The sequence below is a fragment of the Pteronotus mesoamericanus genome, unplaced genomic scaffold (assembly GCF_021234165.1).
Source record: "Pteronotus mesoamericanus isolate MK-2021 breed Mesoamerican mustached bat unplaced genomic scaffold, CSHL_Meso_final contig_130, whole genome shotgun sequence".
In the NCBI taxonomy this organism is placed as follows: domain Eukaryota; kingdom Metazoa; phylum Chordata; class Mammalia; order Chiroptera; family Mormoopidae; genus Pteronotus; species Pteronotus mesoamericanus.
In genome coordinates, this window is record NW_026555060.1 from 21247128 (window position 1) to 21272715 (window position 25588).

General features: G+C 36.9%; 1 protein-coding gene across 1 annotated transcript in view; it reads left to right on the forward strand.

The window, feature by feature from the left end:
* The first annotated feature begins 3323 nt into the window (after window positions 1-3323).
* The window catches only part of TRDMT1 (tRNA aspartic acid methyltransferase 1), a 49456-nt gene continuing 27191 nt past the window's right edge, over window positions 3324-25588 (forward strand). The window contains exons 1-2 of the mRNA XM_054590548.1: window positions 3324-3414; window positions 18901-19010. Of these exons, the coding sequence (XP_054446523.1) occupies window positions 3351-3414; window positions 18901-19010 (174 nt within the window). The 5' untranslated portion in view covers window positions 3324-3350. The remainder of the gene's footprint in view (window positions 3415-18900; window positions 19011-25588) is intronic.

Below are 25588 nucleotides of genomic sequence, written 5' to 3' on the forward strand. Positions count from 1 at the left end.
CTCAGAGAGATGAAGTGACTTTCCCAAGGTGAAAATATTAGGAAGTGGCAGAGCTATGATTCCTATTTACAGTCTTTGGTTCTGAAGCTTGCAGTTTTAACCACAACATAATTCATGATAGGACAGAGAGAGTTCTTTAAAACCAGTGCAGAGGGCACATCTTAAAGGAACTGGATTTTAGTTGACTATAAAAAAAGAAGGGTTTCTAACAATTCAAGCTCTGCACCACCGCCTCCCTCTGTGAAGTGCACTGTGCCCCTCATTATCTCATCAGCAGCTCAGGAGCCAAGGACTAATGCTGGCTGATCGGAAACACTGTAAAAGGTATTCTGGAATAAGGGGGAATCACAAGTGGTAGATGAGCCCGCTAGGCCTTTACAATTCAAATTTCTTCTCTTCTGAATGTAATTTTCTTTCTTCAGGATATTTATTGCCAATTTACTCCCATATGGCTATTCTTTTATTTTTTATGCAATTCATAGACCATTCTTTTTCCATGTAAAACCAGAATGTAATTTATTCATTATTCAAATTGGCATAAGCAGGTTATGCTCTCCCTGTACGCAAGCCTGTATAGGAATCTATATCACATTTCATAGGGGAATAAAGTATTGCCTGGATCATGGAACCTCAAAGAGGATTGCAAAAAAGTATTTGTAAGCATTTGGCAGACTTCGTTTAATTTTGTTACATATTAGTGATCAGAGAAATAACAGGCAGGAGAGGCAGAATAGAATACCATTAGATTTCAAGTTATATAATGATCCCTTAAATAACTGAGAGTATGCTATTATCACTTTAATATACCCCTTAGAATTATACTATGCCCCTTAATTATTTCTGATATGCTTCACATATGCCAGGTGAGGAGTAGCATTTTTTTTACAAGTGCATTTTCTTTATTTAAGGGAAAATGCCCTGAATATCCTGAAGTCTGAGTTTTGATATTTGTATTTTCAAAAAGCGTGTTGAGTTTCTCTGATGAGAATATAAGCTCTGTTGGGTTTATTACTGAGGATAACATTATGGGAAACTATAGGATTAGAAAACTTTAAAAAAAATCGTTTGAGAACATTTGGGATTTTCTTTGGGAAAGAGTAATCAATATGTGTTCTCTTTTAAAAGTTGATCTGCCCATCCTATAGCCATCCTCAGCTAGTCCTGACTGTGGCATCCCTTCCATCCCCAACTCACAAGGCTCGTGCCAGTGATTGGAAAAGTGTGCATACACTCTCAAGAGGGCCTAACAGCTACAGATGCTTCCATGGAAATAGTTCTAAATTGTGGTTGTGGAGAAAGTTTATATTCTTTTTATATTCTTGAAATGATTATCATGCATCATAGGCTTTAGAGGAGAAATACTCCATAGGAGATGATGCGGCATATAGGAAGTCAAAACTGGGCTAGAGAGAACTGAAAGGAGTTAGTGATAGGAGCAGGTGAAATCTGTATTTCAGAGAACTTGCCGGGGGGGGGGGGGGGGGCACGGATTAAGGAAGTGAAACAAGCTGGGGTTTCTACCCTGGGAGTAGAGAAGGAAGGTTCCACTTGAATTATGGGTCTTGAAGAATTCAGGGCTGGGTAAGGAATGTAAGCAGGAAATAGTGTTTGGGGAATGCTGAATGGTCTGGTTTGCAGCGAGTGCAACAAGGAGAGAAAGCAAAGTTAACAAATAAAAGCAAGTCTGGGGTTCTAATGTGAAGACCCTTACGTTTCAGAATGAGTAGTTTGTAATCAGCCTGTGTGGGGATGGGATTCTATCTCTTGTCCTCTAAGGACGCTGGTATTTTTCATGAACTCTTCCACATACTTCTGTCCTGTCTCTCCCCTACAGGGCAAGATCCCTGATCAATTTGTTTGGACTTGTAGTGCTAATGCTAAACAGATCCTATATTTATTTAATATGTTGATTATTGGACTGTATATAAATCACAGTGACCAAATAGCTCCCTTTATATGTCCCGATATATATTTATGGTATCATTATGCAATATATATTAGAAAAAAATGCTGTATGCATTATATACGTTAGTGTGTATATGATTTTTGAGTTGTTTTAAGAGTACATTTTCTTATAGCAGATTTTAAAAATACCTACTTTCTAGATAATTTCAGTTAGAGCAGATAATTAACATGTGGCCAAATCCAGACGTCCTTTTCAAGTACCAACTCAGCCACAGAAACTTGGAACTGCATGGCCCTCAGCAATCATTTCCCTTTCTTCCTTCCCCTTTATTTTACAGATGAAAAAACCAGGCTCAGTGCGAAGTCACACACCACCAGTTCCTGGCAATGCCAGGGCTAAACTCAGTTTTCTGCTATCTTTCTACCACACAATCCTTCTTACCTGAAATAAGTGACCAATAAATGCAAATCATTTAAAGGCCAATACACATTTACAATTTAAATATTCATAGGACACATCAAAATGTTCTGCCATTCGGATAACAGTAGTCATACTTTTAGTTGTTACATTAGCACATGTGCGAAGTTTCTAACAAATCAGTTAACTTATTAAAAGTGGTCCTCCATAATTTTTTCTAACACAACCTGTGGCAGGAATAGAAACAATAGAAGGCCACTTCACAATGAGAACATTTTCTCTCCAGCATATGGCCATTTTTTCTTAATTTATAACCCAGCTTCTAACAATTCAGTCACTGGACCATCTTGGAGAAGCATGGCCCTAGCACTTGAAGGTCCATAAGTAGTCCTACATTATATGTTGACAGATCTTATGTTTGGGGTATTTCCCAAGCTAAAATACAATTAACCCACTAACAATTACAGCAAGCACCAGGGCTCTGCTGCATGCCTACTATTTCCACACTTGCTACTCTGGGACCTTCCCTGGGGAAGGGGCTTGTCTGATTTCTCTCCATAAACCCAAGCACATGTTCTATGCTCAAGGATGGAGGAAATGTTGACACAATTCGAGCAATCGAGGGATTTCTGGAAAAGCAGCATGCCCGAAAAGTGAGTTTTCTAGATTCTAACCTTTGTTAAATTATTTTGAGTCCAAGGTAAATTTTGCCCCTCCACTGAACTCCAGAAGTATCCCTCCCACGGCCACTGAAAACACCTTAGAAAGATGATGAAGTGTAAACGAGGCCACGGAGTAGCTGCTTTTAATTTGGGAGCCCTCACTGTTGTATGTCCTTGTTTTCCAGCTGACTCCTGCCAGCGTCCAGCCCCCATACTGCCCAGTGAAGACTTCAGCCTGAGAAGCTGGAAGGCGCGGAACTGAAAAGCCTCGGAACCCGAGGCCAGAGAACGGGGCAGCCGGAGGGAGGAGAACCTGAGGGACCGGCAGGCCTAGTTTCGAGGAGGTGGCGGCGGCGGCGTGGAGAATGGAACCGCTGCGGGTTCTTGAGCTGTACAGTGGCATTGGGGGCATGCACGAGGCGCTAAGAGGTGAGAGTTACAGAGCGCCCGTGTCTTTAGTCCCATGTCGGCAGTTCTTGGAGCTCAGGTTCCAGGGAGGGGCGGAGCAACGAGACGGCAGGGGGCGGAGACCACGGAAGAGGGTTGTCCTGGAAACTGCCCCAGCGGGCCACCCTCTGCAGTTGCTCCTGGCCGGGACTCCCTCCTTCCCATCCTGAACCTTGTTCCCTAGGGCAGTTGCGGCACCTTACGGGACTTCATTTGTGAGTCCTGGTCCACAAGGCTAGGCTATAAAGACAACTAAAATGATACCCACAGAGTGGGAGGAGGGAAGTCACAGAGAGACGTGGCCAGTCGGTCCTGCCCCTCGAGGAAGTCACGGTGAGGGAGGGGAGGTCACTGAGCAGGTCCTGTCTGGTGACTCATGGCTCATCAAAGGGATAATTACAAGGTAGAAGTTAGTGAACACCAAGAACTGTAGGGGAAGCCTAAAGGGATAATCTGGTCACTTCTGATCAGCGAAAAGACTTGGTACATCGTGCCTAGATACATTTAGGTGTGAGAAGAGTTGAGTTCAAACTTAGTTCTTGCAGTGTGACCTTGGGCTAGTTCCTTAACATTTTTGAACCAGTGTCCTGGTTTTAAAATGTGAAAAGTAATTCTTTCAGCGAAGGAGTCTTATGAGGAGGGAAGACAAGGCACATGAAGTGTTTAATAATGGCTGGTGCATTGTAGCCAATCAAAATATTTTAATTCGCTATTATTACTATTGCTTTTATGTACCTCTTCCGTTTTGATGTTTTAAATTTTTTTGGTGCTAAGTTGGAACTGAAAAGTTTTGTTTTGTTTTGTTTTTTGTTTTTTGTGATATTCACTTAGAAATAAGGATTGAACAACGTCCTGTTTTGTGCCAGGTGCTATGTAGGCATTGGAAATATTGTGACAAATAGATTTTGAATGTGAATTTTATACTTAAATTACTATAACTACCACAAAACTGAAACTTCCCTGCTTTCTGATTTAGTACCTAGGATAACAAGGGATTGATACCATAAGATACAGACAATACATAATGAGTTGAGCATGTAAGTTTTCTGAGAATATCTATTGAGTTTTGACTCTAGACTATTGTTAAATTTTTATTACCAATTACTTGCTAGCTCTCTATGTTCAGTTGTCATAATTTTCTCGAATGAAAAGTCTAGTACTATTTGCTTCTTTAGTTAATTTTACAAGATTGTATAATGTCAGCCTTTTCCTCATATTGTAAACAATTATTTTAAATGTTGCTTAGTAGTTTACCTCAAGCTATAATTCAGCCACTCCTGAAATGTTGAATATTAAATAATTCCCCGGATTTTTTTTTTGCAAGTATAAATGTGCTACAGTTAAATCCTTGAGCACAAATCCTAATATTCTCTTCAAGTATGTTTTCTAGAAGTCAAATTAATTTGAACAACAATAAAAGACTGACTATGTACCAGTTACTAAGTCAAAATTATTAGTATGCGTGCCTCCCTCAACTCCATAGTCATCGGAATTTTTATTATACATTTTTGACTTTTGCTAATTTGATAGGGGCAATTGTATAATTTTAATTTGAATTTTTTGTTAATTAAACACTTAAATATTTTCTCTCCTATCAGTCAATGCAACCTGAAGTTGTACGCATATTTATTTCTATTACCACTGCCACCATCCTGAATCTAACCTAAACCATCTCCTATTTAAAATATTAAAATAGTCTCCCAGCTCTTCCCCTGCTTCCACTCTGCTTTCTGACTCCATCCTTTCTCCACATAACAACAGAATGCTCTTTTGCACAGTAAACTGGATCATGTCACTTTTCTTGCTTAACTGGCTTCCATTTGAGGTTAGGATCACAGTCTCATCTTCTTGCTAGGCCTCTGAGGTGTGACTTCTGTCTGCCTCTTATCTGCCACTCTTCCCCTGGTTCTCTTTCTCAGGCTCCCTGGTCTTCTTTCTCTATTCCTCAAACCTTCCATGTTCCTCCACATCCTGGCCCTTGCTCTAGCCTCCACCCAGAGTGCTCTAACCCCAGACTTCTCCAAAGCAAATGCATTTCATTTTTCATGTCTTGGCTCATATGTGGCCTCTTCAGAGTTGCCTTCCTTGGATGACCCTGTGATCCACAGAGGCTTCCTGCTGCTTCCTGAATGAATTAAGCTTGTATAATCTGAGGTTATTTGAATATTTCAGCTATGTTTTCATCATCTACAGTGAAAATGGCCACACATCTAATTTTGGATATTTTCATGGGAAATATGATGGAGGGTGACTTTTATTCTAGGTGTCTTATATTTGGGTGCATACATACAGTGTATGTGTATGTGTGTGTGTAGGTAAATGAGTATGGACTTGGAAAAAGGTTGGGAAGTATGTACATTGTCTTGTTACTAGTATTAGCTCCCGGGGAGTAGATTAAAGATGATAGTCTCCTTGCTAATGGTAAACACACCAAGAACATCCCTGCTTTAGCACCATTGCACTTGCTGTTCCCTCTTGTCTGGAGTGCTGTCCCCTATAGTCACATGACTATTCCCTTGTCTTTAATGTCATCTTCTTAGGGCTTCCCTGATCACTGTCGAATTGCAGCCTCTGCTCATTTTCCCTACTCCCCTTACTGTTTTATTTTCCTCTTAGCCCTAATTGCTGCCTATAATACTATATATATTTTACTTGTTTTTAATTGACTGCCTACCCTTCTAAAATGTAAGCTTCATGAAGTTGGAGATATTTTTGCTTGGGGTTTTAATTTGTTTTGTGTGGGGGTTTTTTAATTTTCTATTTTGTTCATTGTTGTATTCTTGGCACCTAGAATAGTGCTTTTTCCATAGTGGATACTCAGTAAATATTTGTTGAATGAGTGAATAAGTGGTAGAGTATGAGCCTTTTAAAAGTTGATGATATTGTCAACTTACATTTTAAAGGGCTATATCTAATAAACTATGATCATAAATATGCTAATATATTTAAAACTACATAATTTACTAAGTGATATTTTAATTTTTTGAATAGTAGTCAAGTTGAATATTTTAAAAGTAACATTTTACATTTATATTCTTTTTGTTTTTAACTATATGATCCAAATAAATTATAGCTTTCTGTTTTTATTTAGAATATTTCGAATTTTATTCTTGCCATTAAATATATTCCAACACTTGGGTTTTAATGGCTGTGTAATATTCCATTTTATGGAAGTTCCTTAATTGTTCAAAGCAATTACCTATTTTTGGATATTTAGATTGCTTACAAGTTTTTACTATTATAAATAAAATAGCATGTATCCTTTATATAAATGTTTTTCTCCACATCTCTATAATTGCTGTATACATTAGTTTCCTATTGTTGCTGTAATGAATTACCACAAAATTAATGGCTTAAAGCAACATAAATTATTATCTTACAGTTCTGGAGGTGTTGCCAGGGCTGTGTTCCCTCTGGAGGCTGTAGGGAAGGATCCATTTCCTTGCCTTTTCCAGTTTCTAGGGGACACCTGTATTTCTAGAATACTCATTTCACAAGGGAAGCCCGTACCAAAAGGGGTCCGTCCTCTAGAAAATAATTCCGGTATTTTTGGGTCCCTCATCACACAAGCCCAGGAAGCATAGAGAGTCCCAAACAAGATGAACCCAAAGAGGCCCACACAAAGACACATTATAATTAAAATGAAAAAGCTTAAAGACAAAGAGAGAATCTTAAAAGCAGCAAAAGAAAAGCAGCTAATTACTTACAAAGGAGCTCCTATAAGACTGTTAGCTGGTTTCTCAAAAGAAACTTTGCAGGCCAGAAGAGAGTGGCAAGAAATATTCAATGTGATGAAAAGCAAGAACCTACAAACAAAATTACTCTACCCAGCAAAGTTATTATTTAGAATGGAAGGGCAGATATTGAGCTTCCCAGATAAGAAGAAGCTAAATGACTCATCACCACCAAACCAGTATTACATGAAATGTTGAAGGGTCTTCTTTAAGAGGAAGAAGAAGAAAGAAAAAGATCAAGAGTATGAACAATAAAATGGCAGTAAATACATATCTTTCAATAACTGAACCTGAAAAACAAAATAAAGGAACAAGCAGAACAGAAACAGATTCATAGATACAGAGAACTTTTTGACAGTTGCCAGATTCTGTCCATGATATTTACTTTACTTTTGTTATTTCTCAGGGTCACAAGCAAGAGAAATATTGAATTCTTTTGTTCTAAAATTTAAAAAATTGTTTGCCTTCTACTGATTATAAAAGTACGATATTTTTACTGTACAGAAAGAAAAACCCAAATAATTCAAACTACTTTAAGGAAAGAAGTTAGAGCTACCTCCAAATTCCACCTCTACCACCCAGAGAGCACCTATTGACATTTGCTGTTTTTCTTTTTTTCTCAATGTGCGTATATACATATACATATACCCGTCACAAAACTTGGTTCGTTACGCCACAGGATATTTAGTAACTTGCCTTTTGTACTTAAAGATGTGTAATCACTTCATGTCAATATATATGGTTGTCATTTTCAACATGTCTATTCTCATAAGTGTGTGGTCTTAACAGTCACACCTTTACTTACGTGTCCAAATATTTCCTTAGAATAAATTGTTAGAAGTAGAAGAATAAGGTCTAACAATAGAAGGATCGAATCAATGAGGAAGGGTACATATTCTTAAATAGTTGCTATCACTAGACAGTGTTCATCTTATAAAATCTGTGCTAGTCTGATAGTTAAAACTGATTAATGTGGATTTTTGTAACTGTAAGAGAGGTTCAGTATCCTTTTATATGTTAACTGATCATTTTAAAATCTTTATTTTTGAGTTGTCTGTAGTTAAAGTGTCTAATTGTTTTTACTTTCAGAACTTGAATTTTATAAGAATTGGTAAGACTATACAACTAAAAATATTACGTGCTTTTTAAAAGACATTGGAGATAACAGGTTACAGAGTTTCCTAATAATTGTTTTATGTAGAATATGTATATAGGCTTAGGTAATTGCGTAGCTCCATAATGAAGCCCTGGCTCCCCAAATTGGGACTCCTGTTACTGTTGCCTCCTCAATTTAGGAGATTTAAGGAGAAGTGCTTCTATTTTATAGATAGTTACTCATTCACACAGCTTTTGGCATTCATGTTGCTCTGCTTGCCAAGTTGCAATGTGAAATGCATTTCCTCATAGTGTCAAATGGTATTTAAGTGTGTTCTTTGGAATGCCTACTAGAACTGTTATTTTCAAATTACAGAAAACTCAGCTTAAACGGGTTTACATAAAAGTTGTAAATACTCCAGTAATAATGAAGCCCAGAAGTAGACTTGGTTTGGGGTAGAGTTTGAAGAAGGGGCTCAATTCTTGTCACCAGAAACCCTATATCTCAGCCTTGTTCCTTCTGGGTTGATTGTATTTTTATATACACTCTGCCCTTGTTGCATCAATTAGCCTCTGAACTTAAATCCTTTCAAGGTTAAACTCAGTAAGAAATACCAAGCATCTCTTCCTAGTTACCCAAGAAAAAAGCCAGCCATTCCCTCTTGTGCCTCACTATTTTGATATCTGTGCACCTCCAGAAACCACTCTGGCAAGCCTTATTGGAGCAGGTACTTCAAGCTTTCATAGAAACTGGGATTGGAGAGTTTGAGGCTGTCTGAACCACTTTGACAGTTAGTGAGTGAGGGAAGACCCCCAAAGAAAACCTGGGACTGTTACCAGAGAAAGGGGAGTAGATGCTGGCGAAGTAGAACACAAATGTCCACCTGTCTTATATTCTGAGTACCTAGATGGGTGCCCAGTGCATGATACAGGTACTATCATAAACACTAATTGCCTGACAGCAGCACTCTTGGTGCTATATTTAAGATATTTGTAAGAAAAATAGAATTTGTAGGCCATTCTGGAAACTTACTTTGTTTCCAAGGTAAATGTTTGACCTAAATGTCAACCTACTTAAAAATGAACTTTGTGGTAGACATCGATACTCACATAAGTACAGGCTTATTAGAGGCTCTTTAACCTAGTTCTGTTCTTGGGAATAGGACAGTAAAGAGGGTAATCAACAGTAATCAGGAGCTGATTTTAGAAATCAAATTCACTCGTACTCATCTATCTCTTTAATCAAGAGATGTTTATTGAGGGCCTGTTGGTACCAGTTACAGCAGTGCCTGCATAACAAGAGTACCCAGATGCATGAGACATGGCGTGAGCTCTGTCAGGTCACATAGTCTAGTGAGAAGGACAGTGTCCTGGGATAAATGCGAGGCTTTCCTCTGAAAGCTTCCTGGAGGAGTCATGCCTGAGCTGTGTGAGTCCTGAGGGACTGGTAAGAATGACCATGGACAGGAGAGATGGTGTCAGAGGTTGGGCAGGGTAGGATAGTTGCAGAAACACTTAGATTGAGAAATTATGGTCCATTAGGGACATGATAAGTAGTTTGCTATTACCTGAGGAAACAGTATATGTGTATGAGTGTGGCAAGTGTGAAGTGGAAGAGAGCGTGGGGTTGGTCAAGGGGCAGTGTTGAGAGGGAAGGTTATATAGGTACTCAGGGTCCAGATTATGCTAAGAATTTTGGATTTTATTAGGAGGATATTTGGTGAAGTACCAGACTTGTAAGTAGTAAATGATTTGGCTAGAATCTAGAAAGAACCCTGGCAAACTCCTTATGTGTAAATTTACTGATGTGAGTTCAGAAAAAAAAGAGCATTTGATACTTTCATTTTTTAAAAAAAATTGATGTTGTATATATATTGATACATACAGTTTATAAACAAACATATCCATAGAACTCTGACAATCTCCCATTATAAAATACAGACGCACATGCATGCCATCTAAATACCTGCGGTACCTGTTAGGATTAGGTTTGACTGTCAATAATAAAAACATCCAATATAGTAATTACTAAAAGGAGGCAGAAGTTTGTTTCTTTCTCCCATCAAATAAGACTGACTGTGGTAATCAAGGGCTGCTATGGTAACTTCGTGAAATCATTCAAATCCCCAGTCCTTCCAGTTCTTTGCCAGCCCTGTAGAGTGGTTCTCCTGTTCATGGTCTAACATGTTGGCTAGAGCTCCAGCCATTATATTTATTTTTCAAACCAATAGTAGGGAGGCCAGAAAGCACAAGGATCTGTCACCCCCTTTTATTTAAAGACACTGCCTAAGAGGGTGACATACTTCTACTCATGTCTCAATAGTCAGAACTTAGCTCCCTGGCTCTTTAGCTGCAGAGGAGGTGGAATAGTCCTTTTGTAACTGAGCAAACTCGGGTTCATGCATGTGGCACCTTGGTTCATGACCCAACAGTTAGCGCAGAGGGACACACTAACCTCAGAGGGGCTGGGAGCCCTCCTGCTCAGAGCCCTGCTCTCCTATGAGACCTAGCACTTCCTTTGCTGCCCATCAGCCTGTAAGTCAAAAACATACCCCAAAGTTCCCCATCTCCTTATCTGTCCTTAAGCTGGCTATGCAAATAGTTCTCCCTCCCCTCTGGAAAGTACACTGGTGGGTTTTAAAATCACCATCCTCTTGCAGCAGCTCTCTCCTTCAGGATCTGGGGCATGTTGTCCTCAGCCTCTATGTGGTAGTCCAGGAAAACATGTGTCGGGTTATACTGGATCATGATGAAGGGACAGCACACGTCTCAGGAAAGTGGCTTTTCTGTACCTCCTTCAGAGGAGCAAAAGTCTACCATCTCAGCATTCCTGGCCACAGTTCAGCATTCCAGTCATCTCCCAGTAATCCGGGGTTGGTTAGGCAGGTCCCCACAGTTCCCAGCTCCGTCAGCTTTGCCACTGTGTTCTCCAGGCAGGTTCCCCAGGGGGTCTCCTCTCTCCTACTCCGTCTTCTACTCACTGCAGACCAGCATGCCTGTTTCCTACACTACAGCCCTCATGGCTGTATCTCCTCATAGCTGTCTCTTCCTTACTACACACCAGGCCACATGGAAGAATCCTGACTACTGGCCAGGATGACTTCTGGTTGCTTCCTCACTACCCCATGGTGGATCCGCCTCCTCTCTCTCTACCCGCCCTTATTTTAAATGCTGACCTTGAGCTTCCTACATGATCTCATATCCAGCCTCTCCTAAAATGTGCTACGTTTGCCAGTCCCCCTGTATCTTTTACATTCTTTTGGCTGTCATTTTAATCAGGGCAAGAGTGACTGGTGACACAGGGGCCTCCACCTCCACTGGCTATGTCACAGAGTCCCTGAATGCTCTTAAAGTCACTAGTCCTTCCTCCCAGGTGGTAGCACAGCTATTAACTAGCTATCAACTTGCCATAGACATGCAAAGGATCTTAAGCCATTTTATCCCCTTCCCCCATCCCCTAACCATGGGCTGTGAGGAATTTCTCCTGTATTTTGGGGCCCCTGCTCTGCACCCCATTACACTTTTACCTGGGTGCATTACCACAGTGAATACATATGATGTTTGGTTATTGAAGAGAATGGGAAAATAAATGTTGGGAGAGGCAAATCATTCCTGCAAAGATGGTATGACTAGAAATCATGTGATGAAGTCAGAGAGACTGGACATTAATGAGCAAGTACTTTGAATTCTGTAATACGAAAATGCTGATGTTTGCTGTCCACTTTTTATACTTTTTTTAAAAAAGTACTCACTTGTTTAGCGTTGTTTGGTTAACAGGTGAACATGGCTTAGGTAGTTTGAAATGGGAAGAGGGACAAGGGATTTGAAGACTGATACCATCAAAAACGGTGTGGCAGTATCTCATGGAAGATCTGGCCTCATCTGTGAAGTGATTGCAGTTTCTCTCTAATAAGTACAGACAATGAGAAGGGAAAACTAAGCACTTATACAGTATTCTTGCAGTTTGGTACCTACAAATCACGTTTTCTCTACATTATCACTGAGTATGGAAACAGAAACTTTATATTATTTGTTATAATGTAATTGTAGATTTACTTTTTTTATCCCTGAATAATTTTTAAAAATGTAGCTAAAGAAGGCATATTGGTAGGCAAAATTAACCATAGAAGAACATTTCTCTTGTGTCAGTTCTCTAGTTTCTAACCAGTTAATTAGGGAGAAAAGATCAAGATCATTGTCAAAAAATGGTAGGTAGAGAAAGATGATCCAGAAACCTACTCTTTCCTAAATACTCATAGAGTACTAGGGATAGAAAGTATTTTTAGAAGTTTGTTTAGTGGACAGTCTTTTTCCATATTGGATAAAATAAGTAATAAATATCCTGGAGAGAAGAGATTCTCCCTGTTTTGAAAAATATTTCCCTTTATATCTATTTTCCTCTTTCATGCTAGCATTTGATAGTAGGATTAGGAAAGCTTTTCCGTTTATTAATGGTGATCTCTTGGGATTAAATTTTAGTTCATGTTCTCTTTGTGTTTCATAGTAGCAATTGGAACCACCTAGTTACTAGAATCTGTGAAGATACTTTCTTATGTCACCCTAAAGTCTTTAAAAAATGTTATCCCTGAAATTTTCACCCAGATAGTTATAACTCTTAAACTTTTCTCACTAGTATAATTTGTTAGCGTTAATAAAATAATAACAAAATACTTATTATTTTTGTCTATTTAATTTATAATATTCCAGTTAGAAGTCAGACAATGAAAAGGAGTTTTAATAATTATTGAGAATCTACTATATACTAGGTATTTTACATATTTTATTTCATTTACTTTGGTTTTAATCCTCACATGAGGGTATGTTTACTGATTTTGGAGAGAGGGAGGAAGGGGGAGAGAGAGAGAGGGAGAGAGAAACATGAGAAACATTGATGTGAGAAGAAACAGTGATCCATCCATTGCCTCCACACATGCCCTGACTGGGGAGGAACCCCGCAGCCTTTTGGTGTATGGGACAACGTTCCAACCAGCTGACCTACGGGGCAAGGGCTCTTTTACTTTTTATAGCAGCCCGTTGTGGGAACTGCTATTATGTCCGCTTCATTGATAAGGAATTTGAGGCTTAGGGAGAAGCAAATTTTCCAAGACTACGTAACTAATAAGTTTCAGATCCATAAACTGAAGATGAATGTCTCTGACTCAGTTGGCGCTCATGACACCCACTCTACACAATGCCCGCGTCCAGGACTGCTGAGGATGGCAGCCCCAGCCGTTCGTTACAGGGCTGTGCTGCCCAGTATGGTAGCCTCAGCCTGTGGAGCTGTTGAGGTTTAAATTAAATTTAAAATTTAATTTAATTTAATTGAAATTCAGTTCCCCAGTTGAACTAGCCACATTTAAATCACTCAGTAACCACATGTGGCTAGTGTCTACCGTATTGGACAGCACATATACAGAACATTTTCATCACTGCAGTTCATTACTGATGTACTAAGCCAGCGATTTCCAACTGGTGTGCCACAATAATTTTTTAAAACATGCAATATCTGACTATTTAGTAAGGGATAATGACCTCTTTTTTTCTTATATTGTCAAATAAAAAAAATGACAACAGCCAACACAGCCATAGCCATCCAGTGTGAATGCCCTGCCTTGAACCATAAATATATAGGTCATATAATAGAGTTGCATCTTATTTGTCACATTGCACAATAAAACTGCATCTGATTGGTTAACTCTTGGTGCCAGAAATCCTTATATACAAGTATAGGCAAGTGACTTTTTTTTTTTGAAAAGTCACTTTGGAACAAAAAGGATAGGTAATTACTGTTATTATTTATTGTAAATCAATCAAAATTATACCTCTCTTTTGTCAAAACAGCAAATACATTTTTTGGTGTGCCACAGAATTTTAGTACTTAGTTTATGTGTGCCATGAGATAAAAAAGGTTGAAAATTGCTATACTAAGCTATTACAGAATTTCAAGTTAACTCTAATTGCAACTACCTTTAAACTTTCTTTTAGGGATCATATTATGTCCCTGGAAACTGAGGCTCCCTGCAACCCCCAAGGCTAAGGGTAATGCAGGGCTGTGCAGGGTTGTGTGACCTCTAGATAAATTGCTTTTTCTCTTGCTTTCCTTTTGCACAGGGAAGCTTATGGTATGGAAGGGGAGGAGAGAGATCGGGAGAGCATTAGCTGTATTAGCTACTTCATTATGCCAACACCATTTTAAATGGACTTTTCTAGAGGCTAACTAGAAAGATTTCTTACACATTTTAATATCTTTTCTCATGATCCTCTTCAAGATTCATTGCTTCTACTTCTCTTTATATTATCTGACATAGCATCTTTATTTTCCTTACTTTGTAAACTCCCTCAGTATAACTTTTTAAAAACATTAATTTGGCATTCTACTTCCTCAGCTCTGTTCTGTACAGATCTCAAACAGTCCCATCTACTTTCTGATTTATGGGCTCTTTTATTTGGTCAGATATTAGTAACAGTGATCTCAAGTATGTCTTAACCCAAAGTAGATTGGTTTGGGTTGACTATTAGCTAAACTTCTAAGGATTACATTTTTTTTTCAAACTTATTTAATTCACAGAAATAATTTGCCTCTTACTTTTGAAATCCAAAAATCTCCAAAATGAAGTAAGAAATACATTTTGTTAATATTTGGCAATGATTTTAAATTTATAATCCTTGGAGGTCTGTTTTTTTTTTTCCTAGTATTTTTATTCTTAATTAAGCTCTCACTTTAAATGAAAGGAAATATACATGGGATGTATTCAACTGATCTTCCACTTGACAACTAGATGTCAGTGTTAACATACCTGATTAGGTGTCTCAGGTGTGATTTTGATGATGTAATTCAAATAATTACTCACCTACATGACGTGTAGATCAGAAAATAAATTACAAAGAAGGAAAAAAATGTACCTCTTTATTACTATCAGTCAAAGGTTCTTCCCCATAGAACCTTTGAGAATAAGAAGGAACATTATTACTATTAAAATGATGTGTGTGTGTGATTTATTCCTACTTTAATAAGAAACATATTTGAGAGCAGGAATTGTGTGTGCATTGTCAGTGGCATTTCTGTCATCTCACCTAGAAGTTTCCCTTATGTAACTAAATCTATCATTTTTAGTTCACTGGTCACAGTAGTGGGAGCATGATACCCCTTATCCTTTCCTTACAGATCAAATCTGACAACTTTTTAAAATTATTTATATTGTATTTCTCCAACTGGAGTCTCTCACCTTTTATACCCATGCTTCCTGTTGATAGATAGGCAATCTGGAATGATAACTAAAATATCACAAATAAAATCCAGCAATAGCAATAAATCAAGACACTGAAAACACATCCCCTCATTCCACCTCCATCAAAGATCTTGATGGGTGCCTTTCCGCTGGTTCCCTCTCCTCTTTGTGAATTACTACTCCAGGATCACTTAAGTGATGGAGCTTACTTAGGCAAAATTCTGTTGAATTATATTCACTTTGATATTTGTAGTTAAACATTTTCAAAACATGTATGTGGCCTAATAAAGATTTTTGGAGTCTTTGGATTTAAATACAGTAGGAAATATCAAGACAATTTATCTTTGGAACGCGTTAATATTTTGACAGAATTGACAGGTTTTCTCTTTTAAATTGGTATGTGTTTAATGTGTTCCTTAGAAACACACCCATATCCCCAAACAATTGTTTTGAAAAGGGAAGAAAAGTATCAGTAATATCTTAGTACAACCATTTTTCATCATGGTTGCACAGCAGATCCTAATCGATGCAAACAGTGAGCTTGTGTACTGACTTAAAAATCCATTGTTTCCTGAGAAATAATTTTCAGTTCATCAGTTCTGGAATCACCACATGAAGCTACCATTTGGCAATGGCTTTTTGTCAGTTTTTGTATCTTTCAGGCACATAATAGAAGAACATAAGATTAATTATTGATTATAGTACAGATCCAACACATCACTGTGGATTTTCAACCAGTCTGAAAGAAAAAGTCTTATTTACCAACTCCAGGCGCTCTCAGTTTGCTGTACATGACGTGGAAATGCAAGCAGACAGCATCTTGCAAATCACAACATATTTTATTTAGCAAAACAAATAGTTCAGTAAAGGTTGTTTAATTTTGAGCTCTTATGATGGTTAACAGTAGCTTAGTTCTTGACCTGAATTATACGAGGTCTGTCCAGAAGGTATCCAGCCATGTAATGTGAAAAATAGACATTTATTGAAGAAGATACAAGAAACATTGTACTTAGGACAGTCATGCCTCAGCCCCCTTCAAAGTAGGCATGTTGGGACCTCACACAGTTCTCCCAGTCTCTGTCAGCTGCCCTGTCATATTTTCCTGATTCTCATCAATGGTCTGAAGTCTCTTCCCTTTGAAAGGTGATTTTAATTTTGGGAAAAGCCAGAAGTTGCATGGTGCCAAATCTGGACTGTAGGGGGCTGAGTCACCTGGGTGATTTGGCGTTTTGCCAAAAAACTGCATGAGACACGATGTACAAGCGAACACATTGTTGTGATGAAGCTACCAATCACCAGTTGCCCATAGCTGTGGCCTTCTGAATGATCTGAATAGTTTCCCCAGAGGAGAGTTCAAGCTTAACACAAAATATGATGTAGATTCGCTCTACTTGCTCAGTCATTTTGAATGTGATGCCTACACAGTACACATGCTCACCCAGTGGCATCTACTACCCCCACTGACTAGTACAGTGAAGTCGTTGTTGTTCATGCACATACACTCCAGTCCACTTTCCTTGGCCACCAGGTTACACTGATGTCACACAAACTGTTCTTACTATATTAATAATGGCTCGTATATCCAGATAGACCTCGAATATAACAGGTTTGTGATTTTCCAAAGTGACCTTTATATATAATTTTTTTGTTTGTTTAGAGGCATTCTTGGTTTATGTTTCAAGATCTCTCTAACGCTTTTGACAAAGATACAGTTATAACTGAAATTTATTTTATGTTACGGCAAGTAACTAGTTACTGAATTTACACTCAATTAGAGGTAGCTACCTATGATATTACTAGCTGGATTTCAAAGTTTCCAGTGACCTATATACAAGGCAGGAGGGTACTTAGGAGATAATTGATCCTATCCGAGTGTCTCGAGCCTAGTAGACATTTAATATATATTTACTTAGAGCCATTCATGCCCTTGTTTTTTCTCTGGCATCGTCTTCTCTAGGCTTCAGTGTATGCTTGTGATTGCTGAATGTGTGTGAGCCTTCGCCTTGCCCCACCTTCTGTGATCTGATTTCATTACCAGATGCCCACTTCCTGTACTCCAGCTTCTCATTTCCTCCCTCCCTCCCTCCCTCCCTTCCCTCCTTCCTTCTATCTGGGCTATCTAAGCTATTAACAGCAAGTGGGTATTAAAGAAATAGCTATTTGGAGCTACTATGTAGTTTTATAATATTTTGTCTGATGGTTTTCCTAAGAAGTTCCAAATACTTTTATTTTTAAAATTCTTCACATTTTCTCTGGATTTGGAACAGGATATACATGTAACAACTGCTTTTGTGAGTCTTTGGGGGAAGAAGAACAAAGAAGGTGGTAACTGCAAACTATAATAATAGCCATGCTTACATAGTTCAAATTTTGACTTCCATTTAAAGACTATGGCAGAATTTTGTGAATCTGAAAGGATTTTGAATATGCTTTTCTTTAGCAGCAAGACAGTGCACGTATGCCCTTGTAATTATTTCCCTTACTCTTCTCATAATCCCTCTTGGTTTGTCCAGATTTCTAATATTTGGTCTGTGAACTTTCTTCATTTGGGCACCAGTTAATTGTTTCTCTCATTTAAAAACTTACCTAAACCTTAAACAGGTGAATTCCATGGTATGTGAATTATGTCTCAGTCAGGCTATTTTTATTTAAAAAAAAAATTACCTTGAACTTAACCTGAAAGCATTTTCAGTGATATTGAGAAGCAGCTTTATATTAATGTTAGAAGCTGAGGAACAAATCATAGTTATTTATCTAAGTCTCCAAGGGATATGGCTTCTAAGAATGTACTTGTCATTCCTATTTTTTAATTAATTTAGGAAAATTTTTCATTTAACTCATAAGCATATATGTTAATGGAGGGTAGAAAGCATATATAAGATGTAATGACCAAAATATTTAAATCTTATTTTTAGCATTGGAATGCAGTTAGAGAAATAAACCAGAAGTATTAAGTATTCTACTTCTTGCCTGACCTGGTCATCAGTTGACAGTTTGAGATCCAACTAGATCAGTGATTTTCAACCTTTTTCATCTTGTGACGCACATAAACTAATTACAAAAATTCTGGGGCACACCAAAAAATATATTTTTTGCTGATCAGACAAAAATAGGTATAATTTTTGATTCATTCTCACTGGATGGCTATTGTTGTGCTGGTTGTTGTCATTTTTTTAATTTGACAATCTAAGGGCAAAGAGGCCAGTGTCACTGACTAAATAGTCAGGCATCGCATGCTTTAAAAATTTCTGTGGCACTGCAGTGTGCATGTCCACCTGGGTTGAAAATCACTGCGCTAGATAATTGAGGAAGTGAGGAAATGTGCTGCAAAATTTGTTATTTTGACTTCTATTATGAACAAATTGATGTTAAGGACTTTACATTTTAAGATATTCCACTTCCCCTTACAGAAAGCTGTATACCTGCACATGTGGTGGCTGCCATCGATGTAAACAATGTCGCTAATGAAGTATACAAGCATAATTTTCCTCACACACAGTTACTGGCCAAGACAATTGAAGTGAGTAACTATTATTATTGTTTTCATAAGGATATAGTAAGGAAAATGTGATTGACAAACACTGCAGGATACTAGCATCTAAATTCAAGGATAAGTCATCTATAAATAAAAATGTTTAGAAGGGAATTAATATTTTATAGTCTACCAAAAGAAAACATGCTATTTTTTGCCTTACTATTTTTGTAATTTCCAGCTTGAGAGAGAAAGACTGAGACCAGTGTTTTGGTCTCTGAGAGAAAGAATTAAAATGTAAGAAGATACTTGACTTGTAAATGCTTAGTGTAATCATATTAAACTGCTTGATTCTTTACTTTTAAGCAGTACTTATGCACTGTGTATATGTGTAGTATAGCAGGAGTGAAAACAAGAGAGGCGGTCACTGGTTATTACTTTTTTGGAAGAGGGGAGAGGGAAGGACATTTAAAATTTGTTCTCAGCATCAGCAGGTAAAAACTACAGTGGTTTCTCTGTAGATCATACATTCCCAAGGAATTATTAGCTTAACAGTGAGAAAGCCTCCAGTGTGTTCTTTAATGATGTCCATTTCACCGTATAAACAGGATTTATTATTGTAGTCACAATTTTAGAAAGAAAGACACAACTTGGCAAAAAAAACCCTGCTATTATTAATTTTAGCCAGACTGTCATAGTTAAAGGTACTATTTCACATATGATGAGCTAAGCAGAAGTATTTAACACTAAAGTACATTATTTTTAAAAAATGCAAACTTGGGTTTTTTTCTCCGAATTTCTTGTGAAAAATTTTGCACCCAAATTTCTCATGAAGCCTTCATTTATATAGAATAAATTGCACCCATTTTAAGGCGCAGTTTGAGTTTTGACCAAAACATGCAACAATGTAACCACCACCACTCTAACCTGCACCTGGAACACCCATCCCCCCTGAAGCGCCCTTTAGTGCCCTGCTTCAGTCAGCTTCTGACCCCAGCCCCAGCTAGCCACTGATCTGCTTTTGTCACTACAGATTAAATTTTTGATTTTTATATATCATAAATAAAAATCTTAAGTGTACTTTTTTGTAACTTTTATTTAGTGTACTTTTTTGAAATTTGTACATGTTTTCTGTATGCGAGCAGTCTGTTCTTTCTTGTCACTGCTGAGTAATATTCTGTAGAATGGAATTATATACTATAATATGTATATCCACTCATGTGATATAGATAGACATTTAGGTTGTTTCCAGTTTTTGACTATTACAAAAAAGTTCTTACAAACATTCGTGAACAAGTCTTTGTGTGGACCTTTGTTGCTATTTCTTGTGGATAAATACCTAAGAGTAAAATTGTTGGGTTATATGGTAAGTTTCTTTGCCTTTATAAGAAAATGCTAATTGTTTTCCATTGTGTTTGTACCATGTTACATTCTCAAAATCAATGTTTAAGTGTTTCAGTTGTTTCACATTTTATCAACACTTGCTATTGTCAGTCTTTTAAATTTTAGCTATCCCATGAGCATAGAGCAGTATTGTGATTTTTTTGTGCATGGTATTGAGTTTAATTTGCATTTTTCTGATGATGAACAATGTTGAGTATCTTTTCATATGCTTATTGGCCATTTCTGTCTCCTGTGATGAAATTTCTTGCTCGATTTTTATTATTTGGTATATTTGTGTTATCATTTAATTTTAAGAATTGTTTAAGTTTTCTGGATTAAAGTCATTTATTAGAAATACGTATAATAAATATTTTCCCTACTTTTGTAACTTGCCTTTTTACTTCCTTAACTGTGTTTGTCAAAGTGCAGAGATTATTTTTATTACATTTTCCTTCTATGGGACACTTTTTTGTGTCCTAAGAAATCTTTGTTTATTCAGTTCTTCCCTGTTTTCTTCTGAAGTCTACTTTTCCTGATATTAATATAGCCATTTCTGCTTTCTTATGATTAGTATTTGTGTCTATATATTTTTCACGCTTTTAATTTTATCCTATCTATGTCTTTACGTTTAAATTAGATTTATTGTAGACAACATACAGCTCAGTCTTGATTTTTTTACTTATTCTGGAAGCTCTGCTTTTTAATTTGAGTGTTTGTACCATTTGCTGTTAGTCTTGTTAATATTGTCAGACTTAATTCCGCTGCTACCTTGTCATTTTTTTTCTATTTTTCCAATTTTTAAATAAGTTTTACCCTCTTTTTCTGCCTTCCATTTGATTTTTTAAAATTTCATTATTCTCTACTCTCATCTTAGGTATATCTGTTTTAGTTTCATAGTTAACTCTTCTAGGGTTTACAACATGTATGTTTAATTTATTGGAGGCTACCTTCAAATATAATTATAATATTTCATATGTAAATTATAACAGTGTACTTTCACTTCACCCTCCTGTCTATTTTGCTATTGTTGTCATGTATTTTACCACTGCATGTGTTATAAACACCGAAATATGTTGTTACTGTTTTTTGGATTAAGTAGTCAAGTATTTTTTAAAGGGTTTTAAAAGGACAGGAAGTATATTTACCTATGTTTCTACTATTTTCTACACTCCTCATTTTTTTTTAATCAAAGTTTTCATGCGATATAATTTTTTTCTTCCTGAAACACCTCCATTAGCATCTCCTGTCATGTACATTTGGCAGGTAACTAATTATTTCATCCCTTTTAGAGCAGAGAAGGATTTTATATCTTTCCATTGTGAAATATACTTTTCAGTGACTCCTTGGTTGCATTCATTTTTCAAGGACATTTTCATAGCATTCAATGAACTAAAAAAATTTATTTCAGCACTTTTCATTATTATCTGTTTTGCTTAATTTCTGACTAGAAGTCAGTACTCTTCATTTCTCCTAATGTAGTATTTATTTCTCTGGCTGCAGTTAAGATTTTGTCTTTATCACTTGTTTTCGTGAATTTTATTTTGGTGTGCAGTTTGGTGTACAGTTTTCTTTATTCGTACTGCTTGGACCTCATTATGCTTTTCCTGTGTCTGGTTTTTATCAAATTTGGGAAGGTTTTGGCCATTCTAACTTCAAATATTTTCTGTCTCCTATCTTCACTTACCTCTAATTTTAAATGTGTGCTTGTTTGTGCATATGTGTATCTGTGTGTGTGTATATATATTTCCTTCTTATTATTATTCTACTGGAAGCACACCATATTGCTCTATCTTCAGGGTTTTGTGTGTTTTATTTTTTCATTGTAAAATTTTTCATTTCATTCTTTTTTATATTTTCAATTTGTCTCCTCATATTTCCCTCCCCCTCTTTAGGTCTTTGAACAAACTGATAATATTAATAATGACTGTTTTAAAATCTTGGCTAATTTCATCCTTTCTTTCATTGTTGAGTCTGTTTCTGTTGATAGATTCCACCTCATATTTAAAAAGGGATAGAAGGTTAATGGAGGATTTAGGAGTAATGTGAGGCTTTAGGGATTTTATGTTTTATAAAACAGCATATACTGATCATTTGAACATTTTTGCTTTATGCAAGGCACTCAGATTTTCAAGTGAAGTCAAATATGACTAAGATACAGCCTTTGCCTTTAAAAACTTACTATTTAGTGCAGAAGTTGGACTTGTAAACTATTTTCTTTGGGTGTACTGATAGGATGTGAGATAAAAATATATTTCTACACTAAAACTATTCCTTTCTGTAATAAAAATAAGAAAAGAGGGGAAGGAAAGTCATTATTAATTAAAATAGAGTTTAGCCATAAGCCAAAACCTATACTATGAAGAATAGTGTCAGTGCAGTGGAGTTGAGACAAAATGGAATGAGGATGGCAAAACTGCATGCAAACCTCTACATACTTTGTGCAGATTTAAAAAGGACAAAATGGCAAGGGAGGAAACAAAACATACCCAGCAATTATTTGTTCAAAGTCAGGAGAAGAGACGCTTAAAACTTTAAATCACTAGGCTGAAAGGGTCATTGCACCCTGTGCATGCTTTCTGCCTGCCCTGAATGTGACATGGATTAGGGGACAAAGGCCTGCTTTTAGGTTAAAGGATGCTGTAGGCTCTCCCTAGGAACAGTGCAGCCACAAACTACCTGAAAAGAGCTGCCACAGTTTCACCTTGTCTTTAGGAAACTCCTAGGTTCACATAGCCTTCATTAAAAAATGAATAATGATTAGAAAGGAACCAGTTTGAGGCTGTACTAAGACAGCATTTTTTAAAGAAAGTGAAGAACATAAAAAAGTAGAATATAAAACAGAAAAATTATCTTAAGAAGCAGAAGAAAATTTCAAACATGTTTACCGTGGCTTGAAGTATTAAAATAAAACATGCTATCTGCAAAACAGGAATTCAAATAAATATATGAGTATGTAACAGTTCAAAAAGCAGTAAGACAGTAGTAGGATTTGAAAAGTATCAGTGGTCTGGAAAAAACAAAACAGGAGAAAAATGAAATAGTTATAGAAATAAAAGTCATGTCAGAGTAGCAAAAAGTAAAATGGCTGGTGCTGCAAATAGGGTCATGAAGGATGGAACTTGAGAAAAATAAAGCAAAATAAAATGGAAAATAATACAGGTCAGAATGTTGCAGAACAAATGATAACTACTGAAGACAAAAGAGACCCATAATAAACATAATTAGTGCCTTTGAAGATTATAAAACAAATGTAACAAAAATATTAACAAACAAATGAAAAAATTCCTCAAATAAAAATCTACAACAACTCATGACCTATGCTACCCACAGTGCTTTATTGAAAAATATGACTCAATCACTTAATCTAACAAAGCAAGAGATGAATCAGAGTAGAAAACCCAGGAATGAAGCTGCCTTGTTAGGAAGAAATTATGGCTAGGAAAACAGAGTCAAAATGTAAACCTTTGTGGTGTAGAAATAATAATGTAATTGGAGTAGGAAAGGAAAATGAGACTCAAAAAGTATGTTTATTCTTTGAAAGGGAAATGAAGCTATAGATTTTTAGGACAATATTTAGTGTTATTGTAAGGGGCTCAGCTGAGCTGAGAAAGACGACTGAGCTGTTAGGGATTAGAGTAGCTGATGAAAGCAACAAGGCAAATGAAAGAGTGAAGCCATAATCATGCACTGTGAGGATAAAATCAAGTCTCTAAAAAGCAGAGAAAATGCAGGCACTCTCCTGTTTTATTTCTCCATGTGACAGCACACTGGTGGAGAGTTAGTGGATCCGCATAGATGTGGGGGTCAGCTCATTGTTGAGGGAGCCCTTGACTTTGGGGGCAGATTGGTTGGGGGGAGGCGGGTTGGGGAGGTTAAGGCTAGGTGTGGAAAGTGCCATTAGTCAAAGTGGGGAGGAATGTCTTCCTGGTTTCTCCATTCTCCTGTGAGGAGTCTTGGCAGAAATAGAGGGCTCCTGAAGAGCACCTCTGCCCAAGGTCTCTGATAAAAGATGAAGAGACCTAGGCATATGTGAAGAGTATGACTGGCCCAGGGCCTACAACCTTGACTACACCTGCCCTCAGGGGCTGAGGTGCGCTGGCCTGCCGCTGTCCCGGCCACATCCCCGGTGCCACTTTCCCTGCCAGGCAAAGCTTTGGTAATTGCCAGTAGTCAGGCCTGAAACATCACAGAGAGGTTTTCAACCAGGAGCAGGACTCCTCTTTTATAAAGATAACTGGTAATAAAACTAAAATCTGTCATTTATTTAGGGAGAAAATGAGAAATTACAAGTCACTATTATATAAACTTTATATGAACAGAAACCTTTTCTGTATGTTCCTTTATTTATTCCCAGACCTAGCACAATGCCTGGCGTATAGTAGATACTCTGAAATATTAGTGACTTATGAACATTGTTTAATGAACAACATATTGTACTTAAAAATGGGCAAATACCAGGCAAGTGCCAACACAGGATAAACGGGTTTCAGAATTAATATTAGAAGAGATGGACTTAAAGGCAAAAAGCATTTAAGACTTATAGAAAGTTATCTTTTAATGGTAATTTGTGCAATCCTTAAAAAAGATTTAATTGTCATCTTATTCGTGTACAAAATAACATCGCAGTTCATAGGGCATGAAATGGTAGGAAATACCCACTCAGTAAGCTTTATTGAATGCCTATTATATGCTACAAAATAGGTAAACTATTGTCTTATGAATATATGAACTCTATAATTTTTAGTAAAATATGACCAAATAGATCAGAAGCACATTAAAAGAATAATAAAGCATAACCAAAATGGATTTTATTTTGGGAATACAAAAATAGTTTAGAATTTAGAAATTCTATTAATATTATGCAACATGTTAATACTTGGAAAGAGCAATACTATATGTTAGAAAACATTTGACAAAATGAAGTGTCTTTCTGCTCATTTTCAATTTCTCTTAGTAAAATTAGAACACGTGAGTGCTACCACAAGATATATGTGACACTGGTTTTTTTGTGTGCACATGTACATGTGCTTATCTTTATGTGCAAACACATATGCACACATATGTACATATCTCCACATCCAATAACACGTTAAATGGTAAATCTTTAAAAAAGCATTCTCATTAAAAGAATGAGTAAGACAAAGATGTGCATTATTATTTGATATTGTTGTAGATATTAGCTAATGCACTCACACAAGAGAAATAGTATATGTTAAAGAGGATTCCAAAGAATAATTGCATAT